Source organism: Pseudorca crassidens, chromosome 8 (assembly GCF_039906515.1).
Source record: "Pseudorca crassidens isolate mPseCra1 chromosome 8, mPseCra1.hap1, whole genome shotgun sequence".
In the NCBI taxonomy this organism is placed as follows: domain Eukaryota; kingdom Metazoa; phylum Chordata; class Mammalia; order Artiodactyla; family Delphinidae; genus Pseudorca; species Pseudorca crassidens.
In genome coordinates, this window is record NC_090303.1 from 70,984,543 (window position 1) to 71,002,642 (window position 18,100).

The window sequence follows — 18,100 nt, forward strand, 5'->3', positions numbered from 1 at the left end:
ATTGTTTTGTCTTTTGAGTAATGCTTCCTACTACTTTTATCGTTTACGTGGGTATTCCAATCCAACAATATTAACAAATTTATGTTTCACAATCTTATTGACAAATTAAGAAACAATCCTGCAGTCAACGCCTATGACCTAATTTTTTGTATTTTCCTGTAAGTTAAAAAACATAGGTACCATCTTTGGTACTACTGATGGGGCCAATCTTAGAAATTGTTAAAATCTATAGTGCAAAACAGTTATCAATATATTCAATTACTAAAGACAAGCAGTGACATGAATAACAAGTGCTTTATATTATTGCAAAAAGTGGAATAGCTTTCTATTAATTGAGCAAAGGTGTTGTTTAAAAATAAAATTCACAGTTGAACACTGCTTATGTAGACTCAAAGTCACCCCTCAGTAGTGCCATCTGTAACAAATTCTTATCTGAAAAATACATACTAAACTACCGAGCTCATTCTGAAACAAATTTGGGATAAAACATACAAACTTGAGTTTAAAATAAATTAAGAGATCCCAATTATTAAGGTTTGAATATCTCTAAGACAAAATAGGGTTTAGAAAACCTAATACTTCTCTCCTTTTATAACATTTAGAGGTCTTAATTTGTTAGCTATTGTAGCATGCTTGTTTATTGGGTATTATGTAATATAGGCCACCACTAATAATTTTGGGGAGCTTTGTGTTCAGTTGATCATGGACATGAATTTTTTATTGTGAACTATCATGCAAGTTACTGCAAATCAAGTTTTTGGAACGAATAAAATAATACAAACATTCTTTGTAATAAACGTTTGTATTATGTTTTTTGGGACTAGTAATTTAGAGGTATTTGTTTTTCACCTTTGCTGTCTAACAATTTCCAACACGAAGAAGGAGCCAGATCTTAAGTCTACATTCTACTTACCTAGTATGTGGACTCTTGAAGACGAATACCATTGCAGCACTGTGCTCAGAAAGTGTGGGAAAATGGAGCAAAAGCTCAATTCCATTTTTTCCTTGCTTTTAACAATCAGAATTTTCAGTTTGCACTTTTCTGGAGGGATGAACAATATATCCCTCTTATCTACAATGTGTTTGTGATTTGCTAAACAGTTTTTGTTGTGTTTTAAAATTTTTTTGTCTCCTGTTCTATTTAGGAAACAAATTAAGGAAGTTAAGCAGGAGCAAAGGTATAGGATCAGTAGGCAATCATTCCTAGATACAGATGTTAACTCCATGTAGAATGCTTGTTGTCTTCATTAGATCGTAAGTTCCAATGAAAGCAGGGGACTGTGAACACACCAAGCCCTGCTGTTTCCCCAGCATATTGCACTTGGTAGAATTCAAATATCTGTTTAATGAATAAAGAACCCTTTCACATTATGAGAAAGCCATCTGCTGCCCTAAAATAACTGATATACTTAGGTAAATTATCTTGGATGTAATTAACTTTCAAGAAAAGCAGGGTATGACATAGTTGACATATAATGAACTAGAATTTGTTGTTTGTTGTCCTTGTTCGTCGGTAAATAGCATGATAATGGATAAATCACTTGAGCTCTCTGGATCTCAGTGAATGAATTTATGAAATTAAGGGACTGGACTAGATGAAACCAGATAGAAAATTCTAAGTCATTTAAGTTTTAAATTGCTTCCCAATTCTGAAATCACTTAGTGAGATTAGGTCAAGACCACAAAACTTTCAGTTCGTAAATAACAGACAAGGAATATTAGAAAATTTAAAATTTTTAATAAATGTGCTTTGTTCACAAAATGTGAAAAAATACAACAAACACAAACATACATTTTCAGTTAAGCCACCTCCCACCACTTGGCAACTACCATATAAACCACTTGATCTATTCATAATCCTGAAGAAACCAAGCAAATGATCATTTGTTTTTGAAACATCAAATTATTTTGGAGAATACTGTTGTGAATGTGACAGGAGGCCCCTTAACTTCTTCATATCCAAACAAAATCATTCTCAAGAGTACCCATACAGTATTAAAGGCTCTAATAACTTCTTGTGTCATTACATATATAATCTGGCACCAAGCCACATGACTGCTTATATTTTAACATTTATATGTTGAATTGGCTTTGGTGGAATACGTATTAGTTTAAATCCTGCGCCAACCTAATTTTGAAGATGAATTTACAGTAGTAACAAACGAGATTTATAAATCCAAACAAATTTATACTAAGTGAGAGTATAGGTTTTTATAAAGAGATTTTTCTTTAAAGTACTACTTAAAATACATCATGCACACTTTGGAGCATAAGCAGAATCAACATCTGTAAACAATCAGAAGAATTTATAGCACCAACATTTTAGCTGTAACACATGGGCTAACTCCAAGGTCATATATCAATACTTACACCAGCCTCTCAAAAGCACTGTTTTCATTTACTTTCAAAGCGCTTTTGTTTGGTATGTTGCTTTTCTTTGCCTTTAAGATAGCATTTAGCCAAATCACAGAAAACGGACCGTATGGTAAAGGAGGTACTAACAACACACATTTTTCTATGTTACCCTGAACACAGTGTTTTTTTTCTTCTTTTGGGCGAGTTACAAGACTTGACCTGTAGTTCTTAATTGGAAAGAAAGTCTAATTATTCCTTATTATTAAGTAATCTTATGCTATTGAAAGTAAACGAAAAACTTCAAGTTACTTCTGGCATATTTGAGCAACCAATATTTATTGCATTTACTCAACTGACTTTTAGGTTAATTACAGTCTTGTTACTTTCATTAATTTAGAATGTGAAATTTAATTTCAAATATTGGGTATACACACTCAACCATTTATATCTTAAAGGGTAAATTTTTTATTTCTAAGTAAAGTTTGACATTCAGAGTTAACTACAGCAATTCACAATAAGCACAAAAACACTTTTATCAGAGTAAAGAAGTTCAGTTTATGAATTTAGGATCAACTATTGAAAATGCAAATTTCCTTTAAAAACGCACACACACAACATTAACCATGAAATCTGAAACTGTGATATTTCAGTGCAAAAACCTCAGTATGAGGTAATTTTAATGTAATAACCACTTGAAAAAAAATCCACACAGTGGCACTCTTAAAAATGATAGTTTACATGACAACTGCTGGCTGACAAGACAATGTGGACTAAATGTTCTTAGCCATTTAAACTAATCTTGTCTTGTTGGACATATATTTCTCCTTAATCATTTGCTTCTGATTCAGAAACACAGAAAGGCATTTATCAATGTGGAAAGGGAAAATTCCCACAGCCAACTAATGGTTTATATATTCAAAGAAAAATTTCTGCTAGGATTTAGATAGAAATTAGAATACCGAAACGTCAAAACCATTTTATGAGATTACCAGCAGAGGGTTAATTTAAAATTTTTCTATATAATTCCAGACTTGTAGTGCAGCACCTCCTAATGGAAAGGTGAGGACCCTATTAAGGTTGGTCTAGGTAGAACATAAGCTCTCTTACAAGTGCAAACCCTTTCACATATGTGTTTCGGGTCAGTATTGAGTATTATATTGTTCCTTGCTTAAATAGAAAATTTTGTAAATGAAACCTAAATGTAAAAAAGTAAAAGTGAATTCTCACCGTTAAATATACTTTACACCAAGGCCCAAATCAACAAGAAAGATATGAAAACTCTATTTTGGCAATGGTGTTTACTGTACTATGCTAATCAAATTAGAATACACACTTTGGGGGAAATATCTCCCCAATGTCTGATGCTGCCAAATGAGCAAGCAAGAAAGAATAAGAATTATCAATTCCAAAAAGTTTGGGGAATGTTCAATCATCAGACAAAACTGAGCCAAAATGGCTTTCTATAACAGGTAACAATTTAGTTAGAAAAAAGAATAAGTGCATCACAAAACTACTAAACCAATCTATCTCTGTCACATTTAACTTGTGAGTCATCAAAGTGCAATCTACAGCTTTCTACATATCTTAGTTTCTCATTGCAATGGTTTAAAGTCAACACTGAAAAGATGAAAATAAGAAAAATACATAGCAAATTATGCTTCATTTTTCACAATAGCACTAAAGAGAAAAAGGTACCTTTCTATAATATCTTAGTGCTAAATGCTAAAATAACAGTGGTTTCTGCTATGACAGGAGTCACTCTGCATGAAACTTTAAGCTTTCTATATAAGAATAAATTTTAAAATCCAGAAGTAGAAAAAAATAGCAAACTCTGTAAACCTTTGCATTTCTTCTATGCAAAGCAGGTTTTAAGTACTGAGTTCATGTTAGTATTTCTGATTAGTGTAAGCAATTAAGTTTAGGAGTCTGGACTGAAAGGGCCTTTTGCTTTTATATTAACTTAAAAGTAATATGGGATCTTCTAGCTCATAGAAAGGAATAGAGCTGGATTGACTTTCTCCAGAATCTGAGTCGTATGGAGCCTCAGGGAGCTCTGTGAAACCATATGCTAGCTGTTCATCTTCTATATCTGATCGAACGTAGCAGGAAGGGTTAGAATATTCCTCATCTTCTATACTGTTGAAATCTTGAGGAATATATAACATCCCTGGGTAGTTCCTACTAACCAAGTCACTTGTGGTTTTTAGGGAGGTTTTTCTAAATGCCATCAGATGCATATGTGAAAATTTTGAATACTTGAAACGTTTAAAGCCCAGGGACTCTATAGCAATCTTCCAGCTTTTCATCATCATAGCGTGACGGTTCTGATGGGAGGAATCAGGTGTGATGATAAGCAATAAACCATTTAACACTAACAGTTCATGGGCTTTCTTGCAGCAAATCCATCGCTGGTAAGGTGATGGAAAATAGGAAAGAAGGAGAGAGAAAACAACCACATGGAAAAGTTCTCCAGGAAGAGAATCAATAGGGTTTTTTAGCTGCTTCAAAAAGGCATCTATAGCATCCTGTGCAAGCTGGAGTGGTTGCTGAAGCTGCAAATTCAGGAAGTCACATTTATACACACTCTGCAGAAAGGGAAAAACAAGGCATGTTAAGAATTTTAAGATCACCTCCACCTAATTACATAAATTTTAAACCAAGCTATTTCATAGCATTTCTATATAATTCAAGCTTTAATTATGTACCTTTCCCTTATAAATATTCCACTTGCACAGACTTATTCAACCAAAACTTTTACTCAGAAAAATCTCAGAGTAATTAAGCCCAAAGAATTTCTAGTCATTATTTAAAAAAAATATTTCTGAGTAACAATTAATTAAAAATTAGAAATAATGTTTAAGTATATATTTTTTAAAAATAATAAGGGTTTATTTGAAATTTTATTTGGGTAAGAGCCTACAGGGATGATTTATTTCTAAACTTAGTCATATTTATATTCACTTAAACATTTATAGTTACCAAAAAACAGGTTTACATAAAAATAACTTTAAACAAGAAATACCATGAAATAAAGATGAATCAAAGAAGTCAAAGAGGATAATGAAAGCAGTTATAAATGTGTAAAAGCAAAATACCAGAACTGTTAAGGTCATGAAAAACCTCTTTTCAACCATTAACTTTAACCATCTCAAAAGTAATTTTAATAATATATTGATTCTATTAAAAAGCTAATCTCCGGCTTGAAACAAACTATGTATTAAATTAATTAACTGAGTCAAATGACCATGAGATACACTGCAAGTAAAGAAATAAACAGCACTGTATCATTTGCTGAATATTAAAACTCTATGGAGACCCTCCGCCTCTGCCCTGAAGGGTCTGGATGGGCGAGTTTGGCGCGATGGCTCGATCCTGGGCGGCGGCGGCGGCGGCGGCAGCGGCGGCGGCGGCTGGAGGCGGCAGCGCGTCCTCCTCCCTGCCCCGGCACCGGCGGTGACCGGAGCGAGTGGCCGCGGCCCCCGATGAGACTGCTCGCGGGCTGGCTGTCTGAGCCCGGCGTCCGTGTGGCTGGCGCGGAGGATGTGGACCCTGCGGAGCCCGCTCACCCGCTCCCTGTACGTGAACATGACGAGCGGACCAGGGTGGGCTGGCGGCAGCCGAAGGCAGCAGGAAGAACCACCAGTGGTTTGTGTGCAACAGAGAGAAACTATGCGAATCACTCCAGGCTGTCTTTGTTCAGAGTTACCTTGATCAAGGAACACAGACCTAAACAACAACACTGAGAAATCGGGCTGGCTATTTATCCAATTATATCACTCTTTTGTGTCATCTGTTTTTAGCCAGTTTATGTCTAGAACATCTATCAATGGGTTGCTAGGAAGAGGCTCAATGTTTGTGTTTTCACCAGATCAGTTTCAGAGACTGCTTAAAATTAATCCACACTGGAAAACCCACAGATTTCTTGATTTAGTTGCTGGAGATGGAGAAGTCACAAAAATCATGAGCCCTCATTTTGAAGAAATTTATGCCACTGAGCTGTTTGAAACTATAATATGGCAGCTTCAGAAGAAGAAATACAGAGTGCTTGGTAAAAATGAATGGCAGAATACAGGGTTCCAGTATGATATCATCAGCTGCTTGAATTTGCTGGACCGCTGTGATCAGCCCCTGACTTTGTTAAAAGATATCAGAAGCGTCTTGGAGCCAACTAGAGGCAGGGTCATCCTTGGTCTGGTCTTACCTTTTCATCCCTATGTGGAAAACATAGATGGCAAGTGGGATAAACCATCAGAAATTTTGAAAATCAAGGGATAGAACTGGGAAGAACAAGTGAATAGTCTGCCTGAAGTTTTCAGAAAAGCTGGTTTTGTTATCGAAGCTTTCACCAGACTGCCATACCTGTGTGAAGGTGATATGTATAAAGACTACTACGTTCTGGATGACGCTGTCTTTGTTCTCAAACCAGTATAAACATGTGGAGGTTGAAGTCTTCAGAGTCCACCCCAAGAATGTATGCTCCGGAAGAGGGTCTGTGTTCTCAATTTTGTGAAGGGAGGACATTTGGGGGCTGCCATTCTAAATATCATGCAGGAATTTTAAAAGCCAAAATACTAATTATTTCTTTGTAGTGTGTAAAAAATGTTTTTGAAAAACAAAACCCCAATTCTTTGAGGATTTTTATTAACTCTTTACTCAGTAATGCAGGTCACACTCCGATTATGGGAGATATATGTATTTTTTTGAATTTTATTTATTTTTTATACAGCAGGTTCTTATTAGTTATCCATTTTATACATATTAGTGTATATATGTCAATCCCAATCTCCCAATTCATCACAGCACTCCCCGCCCCCGGCCACTTTCCCCCCTTGGTGTCCACATGTTTGTTCTCTACATCTGTGTCTCTATTTCTGCCCTGCAAACCGGTTCACCTGGAAGATATTTTTTTTATACTTAATTGCAGTAGGGACTCATTCTCAGGCAAAGCAACAGTCATGACTTCACACGGAACCAATAAATATGGATTGTCTTTAATAAAATGAAGACTGGCAATAAAGTTGTCCATCCAGTTGCAAATACTGGTTATAGGATATAGCCACTGATACTCTTTTATGTTTAGAAATTCTATCATTATTCAAAAAATGTTTTTAATCATGCTAATAAACTTTTTTGGAGATGGAAAAAAAAAGCAAACTCTGTGGAAATAATCCAGAATAAGAAAGCAGTTTTAAAATTAGATAAAAATTAGTTACCCTTATATACAACAATAGTTAATTAATTATCAAAGATATGAGCTAATACCTTAGTCCCTCAATTCTGTTAGTGTGTAGACAAGCTGGTCACATAAGCATCTGGACTATCTATTAGGAAATGCGACACAAAGTTCTACTACGTGGAACTACGCGGAAAAAGATTTTCTTCTTCCTTTTGCTCCTTTTGGGGCAGGGGGATAGCTTTATTGAAGTATAACTGATGTACAACCTGAAGTATAACTGACACACAAACATTTAAAGTACACACTTTGGTAAGTTTTAACATTTATACACTCATGAAACCACTATTACAATCAAATTAATGAATAGATCCAACACCTGCCAAAGTTTTCTTGTGCCCCTTATATAATCCCTTCCTTGTACCCTCCCTGTTCTTCCCCTGCCACTAGGCAATCTTTGATGTGACTTCTATCTCTATAGATCAATGGGTATTTTCTAGAATTTTATGTAAGTGGAATAATACAGAATAATGTACTATTTTCATACAGCACAATTATTTTCAGATTAATCCATTTTTTTGCTTGTATTGATAGTTTATTCCTTTTTAATTGCTGAGGTAGGCTACTATATTAAGATATACCACACTTCGTTTATCCATATACCTTTCATAGATAACTTGGTTGTTTCCAGTTTTTGGCTATTACAACTAGAGCTGCTATGAGCATTCCTGTTTGTCTTTGAATGAACATGTTTCATTTGTCTTGGGCAAATACTGAGGAAAGGGGTGGCTGGATCATACAGTTCGTGCATGTTTAACTTTTAAAGAAACTTCAAAACTATTTTCAAAAGCACTTATACTGAGTTTTACATTTCTACCAGGAGTTTATTGCAGTTCCAGTTCCTCCAAATCCTCATCAACACTTGGAATGGCCAGGCTTTTAAATTTTAATCATAGTCACAGGTGTGTAGTAGTATATTGAAGTTTTAATTTGGATTTTCCTAATGAGTAGTAATGTTTACCTAAGTATCTTCTTTGGTGAAGTGTTTGTTCAATTTTTTTGCATAGTGAAAAATGATTGGGTTGTTTTAAATGTTAAAAACCTATTTTCTTATTGAATTTTGAGAGTTCTTTATTCTTCATTCAAGTCCTTAATCTGATATATAACTTGAAAATATTTCTCTCAGATTATGGCTTGTCTTTTCATTCTTTTAACAATGTCTTCTTTTTTTATTGAAATATGGTTAATTTATAATATTAGTTTCAGGTATACAGCCCAGTGATTCAGTATTTTTAGAGATTATACTCCATTAAAAGTTATTATGAAATGGCTATATTCCAGACTGCTGTACAATATATCCTTGTTGCTTATCCATTTTATACACAGTAGTTTGTATCTATTAATCACATACTCCTATCTTGCCCTTCTTCCCTTCCCTCTTCCCCACTGGTAACACTAGTTTGTTTTCTATATCTGTGAGTCTGTTTCTGTTTTACTATACATTCATTTGTTTTATCTTTTAGATTCCACATATAAGTGATATCATATAGTATTTATCTTTGTCTGACTTATTTTACTAAGCATAATATTCTCTAGTTCCAACCATGTTTTTGCAAATGGCAGAAATTTCTTTCTTTTTTATGGCAGAGTAAGGTTCCATTGTGTGTGTATGTATGTGTATATACCTGTGTGTATGTATATATATGTGTATGTATTTTCTTTATCCATCCGTTGATGACACTTAGGTTGCTTTCTTATCTCAGCTATTGTAAATAACGCTGCTATGAAAACAAGGGTGCATTTATCTTTTTGAATTACTGTTTTCATTTTCTTCTAATATATACCCAGGAGTAAAACTGCTGGATCATTATGGTTATCTATTTTTAGTCTATTGAAGAACCTCTATATTATTTTCCTTAGTAGCTGCACCAATTTACATTCCCACCAACAGTGTACAAGGGTTCCCTTTTCTCCACATCCTCTCCAACATTTGTTATTTGCAGACTTTGAGGACAGCCATTCTGAGGTATAAGGTGATATCTCATTGTTGTTTTGATTTGCATTTCTCTAAATTAGCAGTGTTGAGCATCTTTTCATGTTCCTATTAGCCATCTGTATGTCTTCTTTGGAAAAATGTCTATTCATGTGTTCAGCCCATTTTTCGACTGGGTTGTTTGTTCTGTTGATATTGAATTGTATGAGTTGTTTATATATTTTGATATTAACCCCTTGTCAGTCATATCATTTGCAAATATCTCCTCCCATTCTGTGGGTTGTCTTTTTGTATTGTCAATGGTTTCCTTAGCTGTGCAAAAGATTTTAAGTTTAATTAGGTCACATTTGTTTATTACTGCTTTTATTTCTTTTGCCCTAGGAGACAGATCTGAAAAAATATTGTTACAATTTATGTCAGAGTGTTCTGCCTATGTTCTCTTCCAGGAGTTTTATGGTATCATGTCTTATGTTTAAGTCTTTAAGCCATTTTGAGTTTATTTTTGTGCATGGTGTGAGGGCATGTTCTAACTTCATTGGCTTACATTCAGCTGTCCAATCTTACCAGCACCACTTGCTGAAGAGACTGTCTTTTGCCCATTTTATATTCTTGTCTCCTTTGTCATAGATTAATTGACCATAGGTGTGTGGGTTTATTTCTGGGCTCTCTATTTTGTTCCATTGATCTATGTGTCTGTTTTTGTGCCAGTACCATGCTGTTTTGAATACTGTAGCTTTGTAGTATAGTCTAAAGCCAGGGAGCATGATATCTCCAGTTTTGTTTTTGTTTCTTTTTTCAAGACTGCTTTGGCAACTTGGGGTCTTTTGTGATACTATATGAATTTTAGGATTAATTGTTTTAGTTCTGTGAAAAAGGTCATGGGTATTTTGATATGGATTGCATTAAATCTGTAGTTTGCTTTGGGTAGTATGGCCCTTTTAACAACCTTAATTCTTCCAATACAAGAGCACAGGATATACTTCCAAGTTTATGTGTCATCTTCAATTTCCTTCATCAATTTTTTATAGTTTTCAAAGTATAGGTCTTTCACCTCCTTGGTTGAGTATATTCCTAGGTATTTTATTCCTTTTGATGTGATTTTTAAATGGGACTTTTTTTTTTTTACTTTCACTTTCCAATAGTTCATTACTAGTGTATGGAAAAGCATAAGATTTCTGTATATTAACCTTATATCCTGCAACTTTACTAAATTCATTTATTAGTTCTAATAGTTTTTTGGTGGAGACTTCAGAGTTTTCTATATAAACTATCATGTCATCTGCAAGTAATGACAGTTTTACTTCTTCCCTTTCAACTTGGATGCATTTTATTTCCTTTTCTTGCCTGACTGCTGTGGCTAGGACTTCCACTACTATGATAAATAGAAGTGTGACAGCGGGCGTCCTTGTCTAGTTACTGAATTTAGAGGAAAGGCTTTTAGCTATTCACAGTTGAGTATGAAGTTAGCTGTGGGTTTGTCATAAATGGTCTTTATTATGTTGAGAAATGTTCCCTCTATACCAACTATGATGACAGTTTTTATCACGAATGGATGTTAAATTTTGTTAGATGCTTTTTGTGTCTATTGAGATGATCATGTGACTTTTATCCTTTTGTTAATGTGGTGTATCACATTAATTTGCAAATATTGAAACATCTTTGCATCCCTGGACTATATCCCACTTGATGATAGTGTATGATCTTTTTAATGTATTGTTGTTGGATTTGGTTAGTTAATATTTTGTTGAGGATTTTTGCATCTATTTTCATCAAAGATATTGGCCTGCAATTTTCTTTTCTGTAGTATCTTTGCTGTTTTTGGTATCAAGCTAATGGTGGCTTGTAGAATGAATTTCGGAGTGTTCTGTCCTTTTCAATATTATGGACTAGTTTGAAGAGGAAAGATATTAGCTCTTCTTTGTATGTTTGGCAGAATTCCTCTGTGAAGCTATCCAGTCCTGGACTTTTGTTTGCTGGGCGTTCTTTTAAATCACAAATTCAGTTAAACTACCAGTGATCAGTCTGTTCAAATTGTGTTTATTCTTGATTCAGTCTTGGCAGGTTGTATGTTTCTAGAAATTTATCCATTTCTTCTAGATTGTCCAATTTGTTGGCATATAACTGTTCATAGTATTATTATTATTATTTTTTGGTATCTCTGTGGTATCAGTTGTTATTTCTCCTCTTTCATTTCTTATTTTGTTAATTTGGGTTCTCTTTTTTTCTTGGGTGACCCTAGCTAAAAGTTTATCAATTTTGTTTGTCTTCTCAAAAACCAGCTCTTGGTTTCATTGATCTTTTCCATTATTTTTGGTGGTCTCTATTTCATTTATTTCCTCTCTGATCTTTATGATTTCCTTCCTCCTGCTGACTTTGGGCTTTGTTCTTCCTTTTCTAATTCCTTTAGGTGGTCCACGATTAGGTTGTTTGAGATTTTTTTTCTTGAGGAAGGCCAGTATTGTGATAAACTTCCCTCTTAGAATTGCTTTTGCATCCAACAGATTTTGGGAAGTTGTGTTTCCGTTTCCATTTGTCTTGAGGTATTTTCTGATTTCCTCTTAGATTTCTTAATTGAACCATTGTTTTTTTTAGCAGCATGTTGTTTTAGTCTCCCCATTTGTTCTTTTCCCATTTTTCTTCCTGTAACTGATTTCTAGTGTCATACTGTTGTGGCTGGAAAAAATGCTTGATAGAATTTCTATTCTCTTAAATTTGTTGAGACTCGTTTTGTGGCCTAGCATGTGATCGATCCTAGAGAACATTACACACGCACTTGAAAAGAATGTGTATTTTGCTGTTTCGTGATGGAATGTCCTGTAGATATCTGTTAAGTCCAACTGGTCCATTCTGTCATTTAAGACCACTGTTACCTTATTTTTTTCCTATCTGGGTGATCTGTCCATTGATGTCAGTAAGGTGTTAAATTCCCCTACTATTATTATATTCTTGTCAATTTCTCCCTTTATGTCTGTTAGTTATTTGCTTTATATATTTAGGTGCCCTTGTGTTGGATGTATATATGTTAATGAGTGTAAAACTTCTTATAGTGATCCCTTTATCATTATATAATGCCTTTCTTTGTCTTTTGTTATACACTCTGTTAAATTCTATTTTGTCTAATATGAGTATTGCTACCCCCATTTTCTTGTCATTGTATGAAATATCTTTTCCATCCCCTCACTTTCATTCTGTGTGTATCTTTAGCTCTGAAGTGAGTCTCTTATAGGTAGCATATAGATGGGTCTTGTTTTTTAGGCCAATCAACCACTCTATGTCTTTTGATAGGAACATTTAGTGTATTGGCATTAAACTGATTATTGATAGGTATGTACTTATTGCCATTTTATTACTTGTTTTCTGGCTGTTTTTGTAGCTTTGTTCTTTTCTTCTTTTGTTTCTTCCCTTGTGGTTTGATGAACTTTCTTTAGTAGTAAGCTTGTGTTCCTTTCTTTTTAATTTTTGTCTATCTATTTTAAGTTTTTTTATTTATGGTTACCACAGTGTTCATATGTATTGACCTATAATATAAATACTTATTTTGAACTTACAGTCATTTAAGTTCAAACACATTCTAAAAGATCTACATTTTTAATTCCCCTCCCATTTGTGTTTTGACGTCGTATTTTACATCTGCATGATTCTCCCTTAACTGTTTATTGCAGTTACAGTTGCTTTCACAATTGATTCTCTGTCTTTACTATATATTTGCCTTTCCTAGTGGGATCTTCCCTTTCCTGTAGATCCTTACTTCTTTCCACTTAGAGAAGAGCCTTTAACATTTCTTTTAGGGTAGGCTTAGTACTGATAAACTATTTTTTGCTTCTCTGGGAAGTTCTTTATCTCGCTTTCTATTCTTTTTCTTTTCTTTTTAAAATTTTTTAATACAGCAGGTTCTTATTGCTTTCTATTCTAAATAATCGTTTTGCTGGGTATCCTAGTTTGTAGGTTTTCCCTTTCAGCATTTTGAATATATCATGCCACTCCCTTCTGGCCTGCAAAATTTCTGCAGAGAAATCAGCTGATGGCCTTACAGGAATTCCCTTGTATATGACTCTTTGTTTTTCTCTTGCTGTCTTTAAATTCTCTCTTTAAATTTGCCATTTCTATTATGATATGTCTTGATATGGGTCTGTTTGGGTTCATCTTTTTGGGACCCTCTGTGCTTCCTGTACCTGGATATGAGTTTTTTCTCTTTCAGGTCTGGGAAGTTTCCAGCCATAATTTTCTCAAATACATTTTTGATCCTCTTCTCTCTTCTCCCTCTGGGACCCCTACAAGGGGTTTAGCCCTATTTGTGGACTCTCTGTTATATTTCATTGATAATCTTGACACTAATACCACACTGTTTTCATTACTATAACTTTAAAATAAATTTTGAAACTCTCCAACACTATCCTTTTAAAAAGTTGTTATTCTAGGACCTTTGGATTTCCACACAGATTTTAGAATACATTTTTCAATTTCTACAGAAAAACCTGCTAGAATTTTTATCAGGATTGCACTGAATCTATAGATCAATTTTGGGAAAATTGATGTGTTAAAGATTTTGAGTTTTTCCACCAATAAACACAGTATATATCTCTACTCATTTAGGTCTTCTTTACTTTCTCTTAATAATTTATAGTTTTCAATATACAGGTTTGCCATATATTTGTCAGCTTTATATTTCATATAAATATATGTTCATATATTAAATACTTCATATTTCTGATGCTATTATAAATGGTACTATTTTTAATTTCTAGTTGATTGTAGCTAGTACATATGAATTGATTTTTATATGTTAATCTTATATCTTGCAACCTTGTTAAACTCACTTACTGGTTCTAGTAGCTTCTCTGTAGATTCCACAGAATAAAGTAATAGATGATCAATGTCATCTGTGAACAAAGACAGTTTTACATCTTATTTTCCAATTTGGATGCCTATCATTGCTTTTTCTTGCTTTCCTGCACTGGTAAAAACCTTTAGAGAATGCTGAATAGAGATGGTGAGAGTAACCTTATCTTGTTCTTTTTTCAGTTTTTATTGGAAAAACATTTTTCTTTCACTATTAAGTATGATGTTAGCTGTAGGTTTCTTTTTTAGTGTATTACTGTGATGAAAAGAATAAGTGGGGTTTTTTTATGGTATATGTAATTTTATTTTTAACCATTTTTAAACTGAAGTATAGTTAATTTACAATGTTGTATTAGTTTCAGGTGTACAGCAAAGTGATTCATTTATATATATATTCTTCAGATTCTTTTCCATTATAGATTATTGCAAGATACTGAGTAGAGTTCCTTGTGCTATACAGTAGGTCTTCGTTGTTTATTTTCTATATAGTAATGTGTATATGTTAATCCCAAACTCCTAACTTATCTCGCCACCAAACCCGTCCCCCACTATCCCGTTTGGTAACCATACATTTGTATTCTGTGAGTCTGTTTCTGTTGTGTAAATAAGTTCACTTGTATCATTATTTTTAAAGATTCTACATATAAGTGATACCCTATGCTATTTATCTTTCTCTGTCTGACTTCATTTAATATGATAATCTCTAGGTCTAACCATTTTGCCACAAATGGCATTACTTCATTCTTTGTTATGGCTGAGTAATATTCCATTGTGTATATATACCACATCTTCTTTATCCATTCATCTGTTGATGGACAGTTAGGTTGCTTCCATGTCTTGGCTATTGTAAATAGTGCTGCTATGAACACTGGGGTGCATGTATCTTTTCAAATTGGAGTTTTCTCCAGATATATGCCCAGGAGTGGGATTGCAGGATCATATGGTAACTCTATTTTTAGTTTTTTAAGGAACCTCTATACTGTTCTCCATAGTGGCTGCACCAATTTACATTCCCATCAACAGTGTAAGTGGGTTCCTTTTTCTCCGCACCCTCTCCAATATTTATTATTTGTAGACTTTTTAATGATGGTCATTCTGACTGTTGTGACGTGATGCCTCACTGTAGTTTTGATTTGCATTTCTCTAATACTTAGTGATACTGATCATCTTTTCATGTGCCTGTTGGCCATTCATATGTCTTCTTTGAAGAAACGTCTATTTAGGTCTCTTGCCCATTTTTTGACTGAGTTGTTTTTTTGATGATAAGCTGTATGAGCTGTTTGTATATTTTGGAGATTAATCCCTATTGGTAGCATTGTTTGCAAATATTTTCTCCCAGTCTGTAGGTTGTGTCTTTTTGTTTTGTTGATGGTCTCCTTTGCTGTGCAGAAGCTTTTAAGTTTAATTAGGTCCCATTTGTTTATTTTTGTTTTTATTTCCATTACTCTAGGAGATGGATCAAAAAACAAATATTGTTGCGATTTATGTCAGAGTGTTCTGCCTGTGTTTTCCTCTAGGTGTTTTATAGTATCTGGTCTTATATTTAGGTCTTTAATCCATTTTCAGTAGATTTTTGTATAGGTGTTATAGATTATTTTTTTTAACATTAAACCAATCTTATACTCCTAGAATAAATCAAACTTAGCCATGATGTATTATCCCTTTTGAAATACTGTTCGGTTCAATATGCTAGAATCTTGTAGACAACTTTTCTATGTTTATGATGGATACGGTCTATAAGTTGTTGTTTTTGTTCTGTAATGTCTCTGGTTTTGGTATTGGGGTAATGGCCTCATAGAATAAGTTGGGAAGTGAAGCCATTTGAGCCTGGAATTTTCTTTGTGGGAAAGTTTTTAACTGCCAATTCAAATTTCTTTAATACATTTAGGGCTACTGAGGTTATGTATTTCTTCATGAGTGAGCTTTGGCAGTATGTGTCTTCCAAGGAGTTTGACCATTTCACTTAAGTTGTGGAATTTATTGGCATAAAATTTTTTGTAATATTTTCCTTTCTTTTAATATTGGTAAAATATACATGATGTCACACCTTTCTCTTTATTTCCTAATCAGTATGGCTAGTGATTTATAAATTTTATTGATCTTCTCAAAGAGGTAGTGTTTGCTTTCATCAGTTTTTCCCTACTATTTTCTAAAGGTTTTCTATTTCATTGATTTCTGCTGTAATCTTTATTATTTTCTTTCTTGTATTTTAGATTTAATGTGGGTTTGGTTTTTTTCCTAGTTGGAAAGTTGATGTCATTACTTTGAGACCTTTCTTATTTTTCTAATAAAGGTGTTTACTATTGTAAAATTTCCTCTAAGTACTATTTTAGTGTTTTTAGTGGCATCCTATGCATATCTTATGTTTTTGATATCATATGTTTTTATTTATCTTCATTTGAAAATATGGTCTAGGGCTTCCCTGGTGGCGCAGTGGTTGAGAGTCCACCTGCCAATGCAGGGGACACGGGTTCGTGCCCCAGTCCGGGAAGATCCCACACGCCACGGAGCGCCTAGGCCCGTGAGCCATGGCTGTTGAGCCTGCACGTCCAGAGCCTGTGCTCTGCAACGGGAGAGGCCACAACAGTGAGAGGCCCGCGTACTGCAAAAAAAAAAAAGAAAGAAGAAAAGAAAATATGGTCTAACTTTCCTTGTGAGTTCTTCTTTGACCAATGTTCTAATTGTTCCATCAATTATTGAGAGAGGGGTAATGAAATCTTCAACTATAATTTTATAAATGTCTATTTGTAATTGCTACCTTATCAATTTTTGGTTTACGTATTTTGAAGCTCTGTTATTAGATGCATATATATTGAGGATTGTTTTGTACTCTTGATGAATTGAACTTTTTATCATTATGAAATGGCCATCTTTACTGCTGGTAATATTGCTCTGACATCTACTTTGTCTGACTGTAATAGTGCCACAGTGTCTTTCTTTTACACATCCTATTTTGTGTGTTTATAATTGAAGTGCATTTCTTATAGGCAACATATATTTGAGTCTTGCTTTTTTTAATCCAATCTGACAATTTCCACCTTTTAATTGGGGGTATTTAGGCCATATCTATTTAATGTGATTATTGGTAAACTTAAGTTTAAATGTATGATCTTGCTATTTATTTTCTATGTTTCCCATCTGTTCATTGTTTCCTTCCCTTTTCTGACATCTTTTGGATTAAAGAAATTTCTTTGTAATTCTATTTTATCTCCTTTGCTGGCTTATTAGCTGTAACTCTTTATTTTACTGGTTGCTTTAGAATTTATAGTCTACATCTTTAACCTATCATAGTCTACCTTCAAATAGTATTTTACCACTTTATATATATTATAAAAACCTATTACTATACATATAGTATATTTCCCTTTCTCCCCTCTTGTGCTATTGTTATCATACATTTTATTTTTATATAGATTATAAACTCTACATTACAACTGACTCTTGAACAACACGAGTTTGAACTGCACAGGTCCAATTATACATGGATTTTTCCAAGAAATATACAGTTAGTCCTCTGTATCTGTGGACATGGAACACAGGGATATGAAGAGCCAACTCTAAGGACCTGAGCATCCACAGACTTTGATATCTGTGGTGGTGGTGGGCTGTCCTGGAACAATTCCCCTGGGTGCTAAGGGTCAGCTCTACTATTAGTTAGCTTTTATCAAGTTCAGAAAAATTCTGACCATTATTTCTTTCATTCCTTTCTTGGGGGGACTCCAATTATGCTTATATTTGGC

General features: G+C 34.0%; 1 protein-coding gene and 1 pseudogene across 1 annotated transcript in view; one reads left to right on the plus strand and one right to left on the minus strand.

Moving 5' to 3' along the window:
- Positions 1-1,716: 1,716 nt before the first annotated feature.
- Positions 1,717-18,100, minus strand: part of SAMTOR (S-adenosylmethionine sensor upstream of mTORC1) — an 85,944-nt gene continuing 69,560 nt past the window's right edge. Inside the window, exon 5 of the mRNA XM_067746774.1 lies at positions 1,717-4,940. Coding sequence (XP_067602875.1) covers positions 4,311-4,940 — 630 coding nt within the window. The 3' untranslated portion in view covers positions 1,717-4,310. The remainder of the gene's footprint in view (positions 4,941-18,100) is intronic.
- On the plus strand, positions 5,682-6,942 carry LOC137229207 (protein-L-histidine N-pros-methyltransferase pseudogene; annotated as a pseudogene).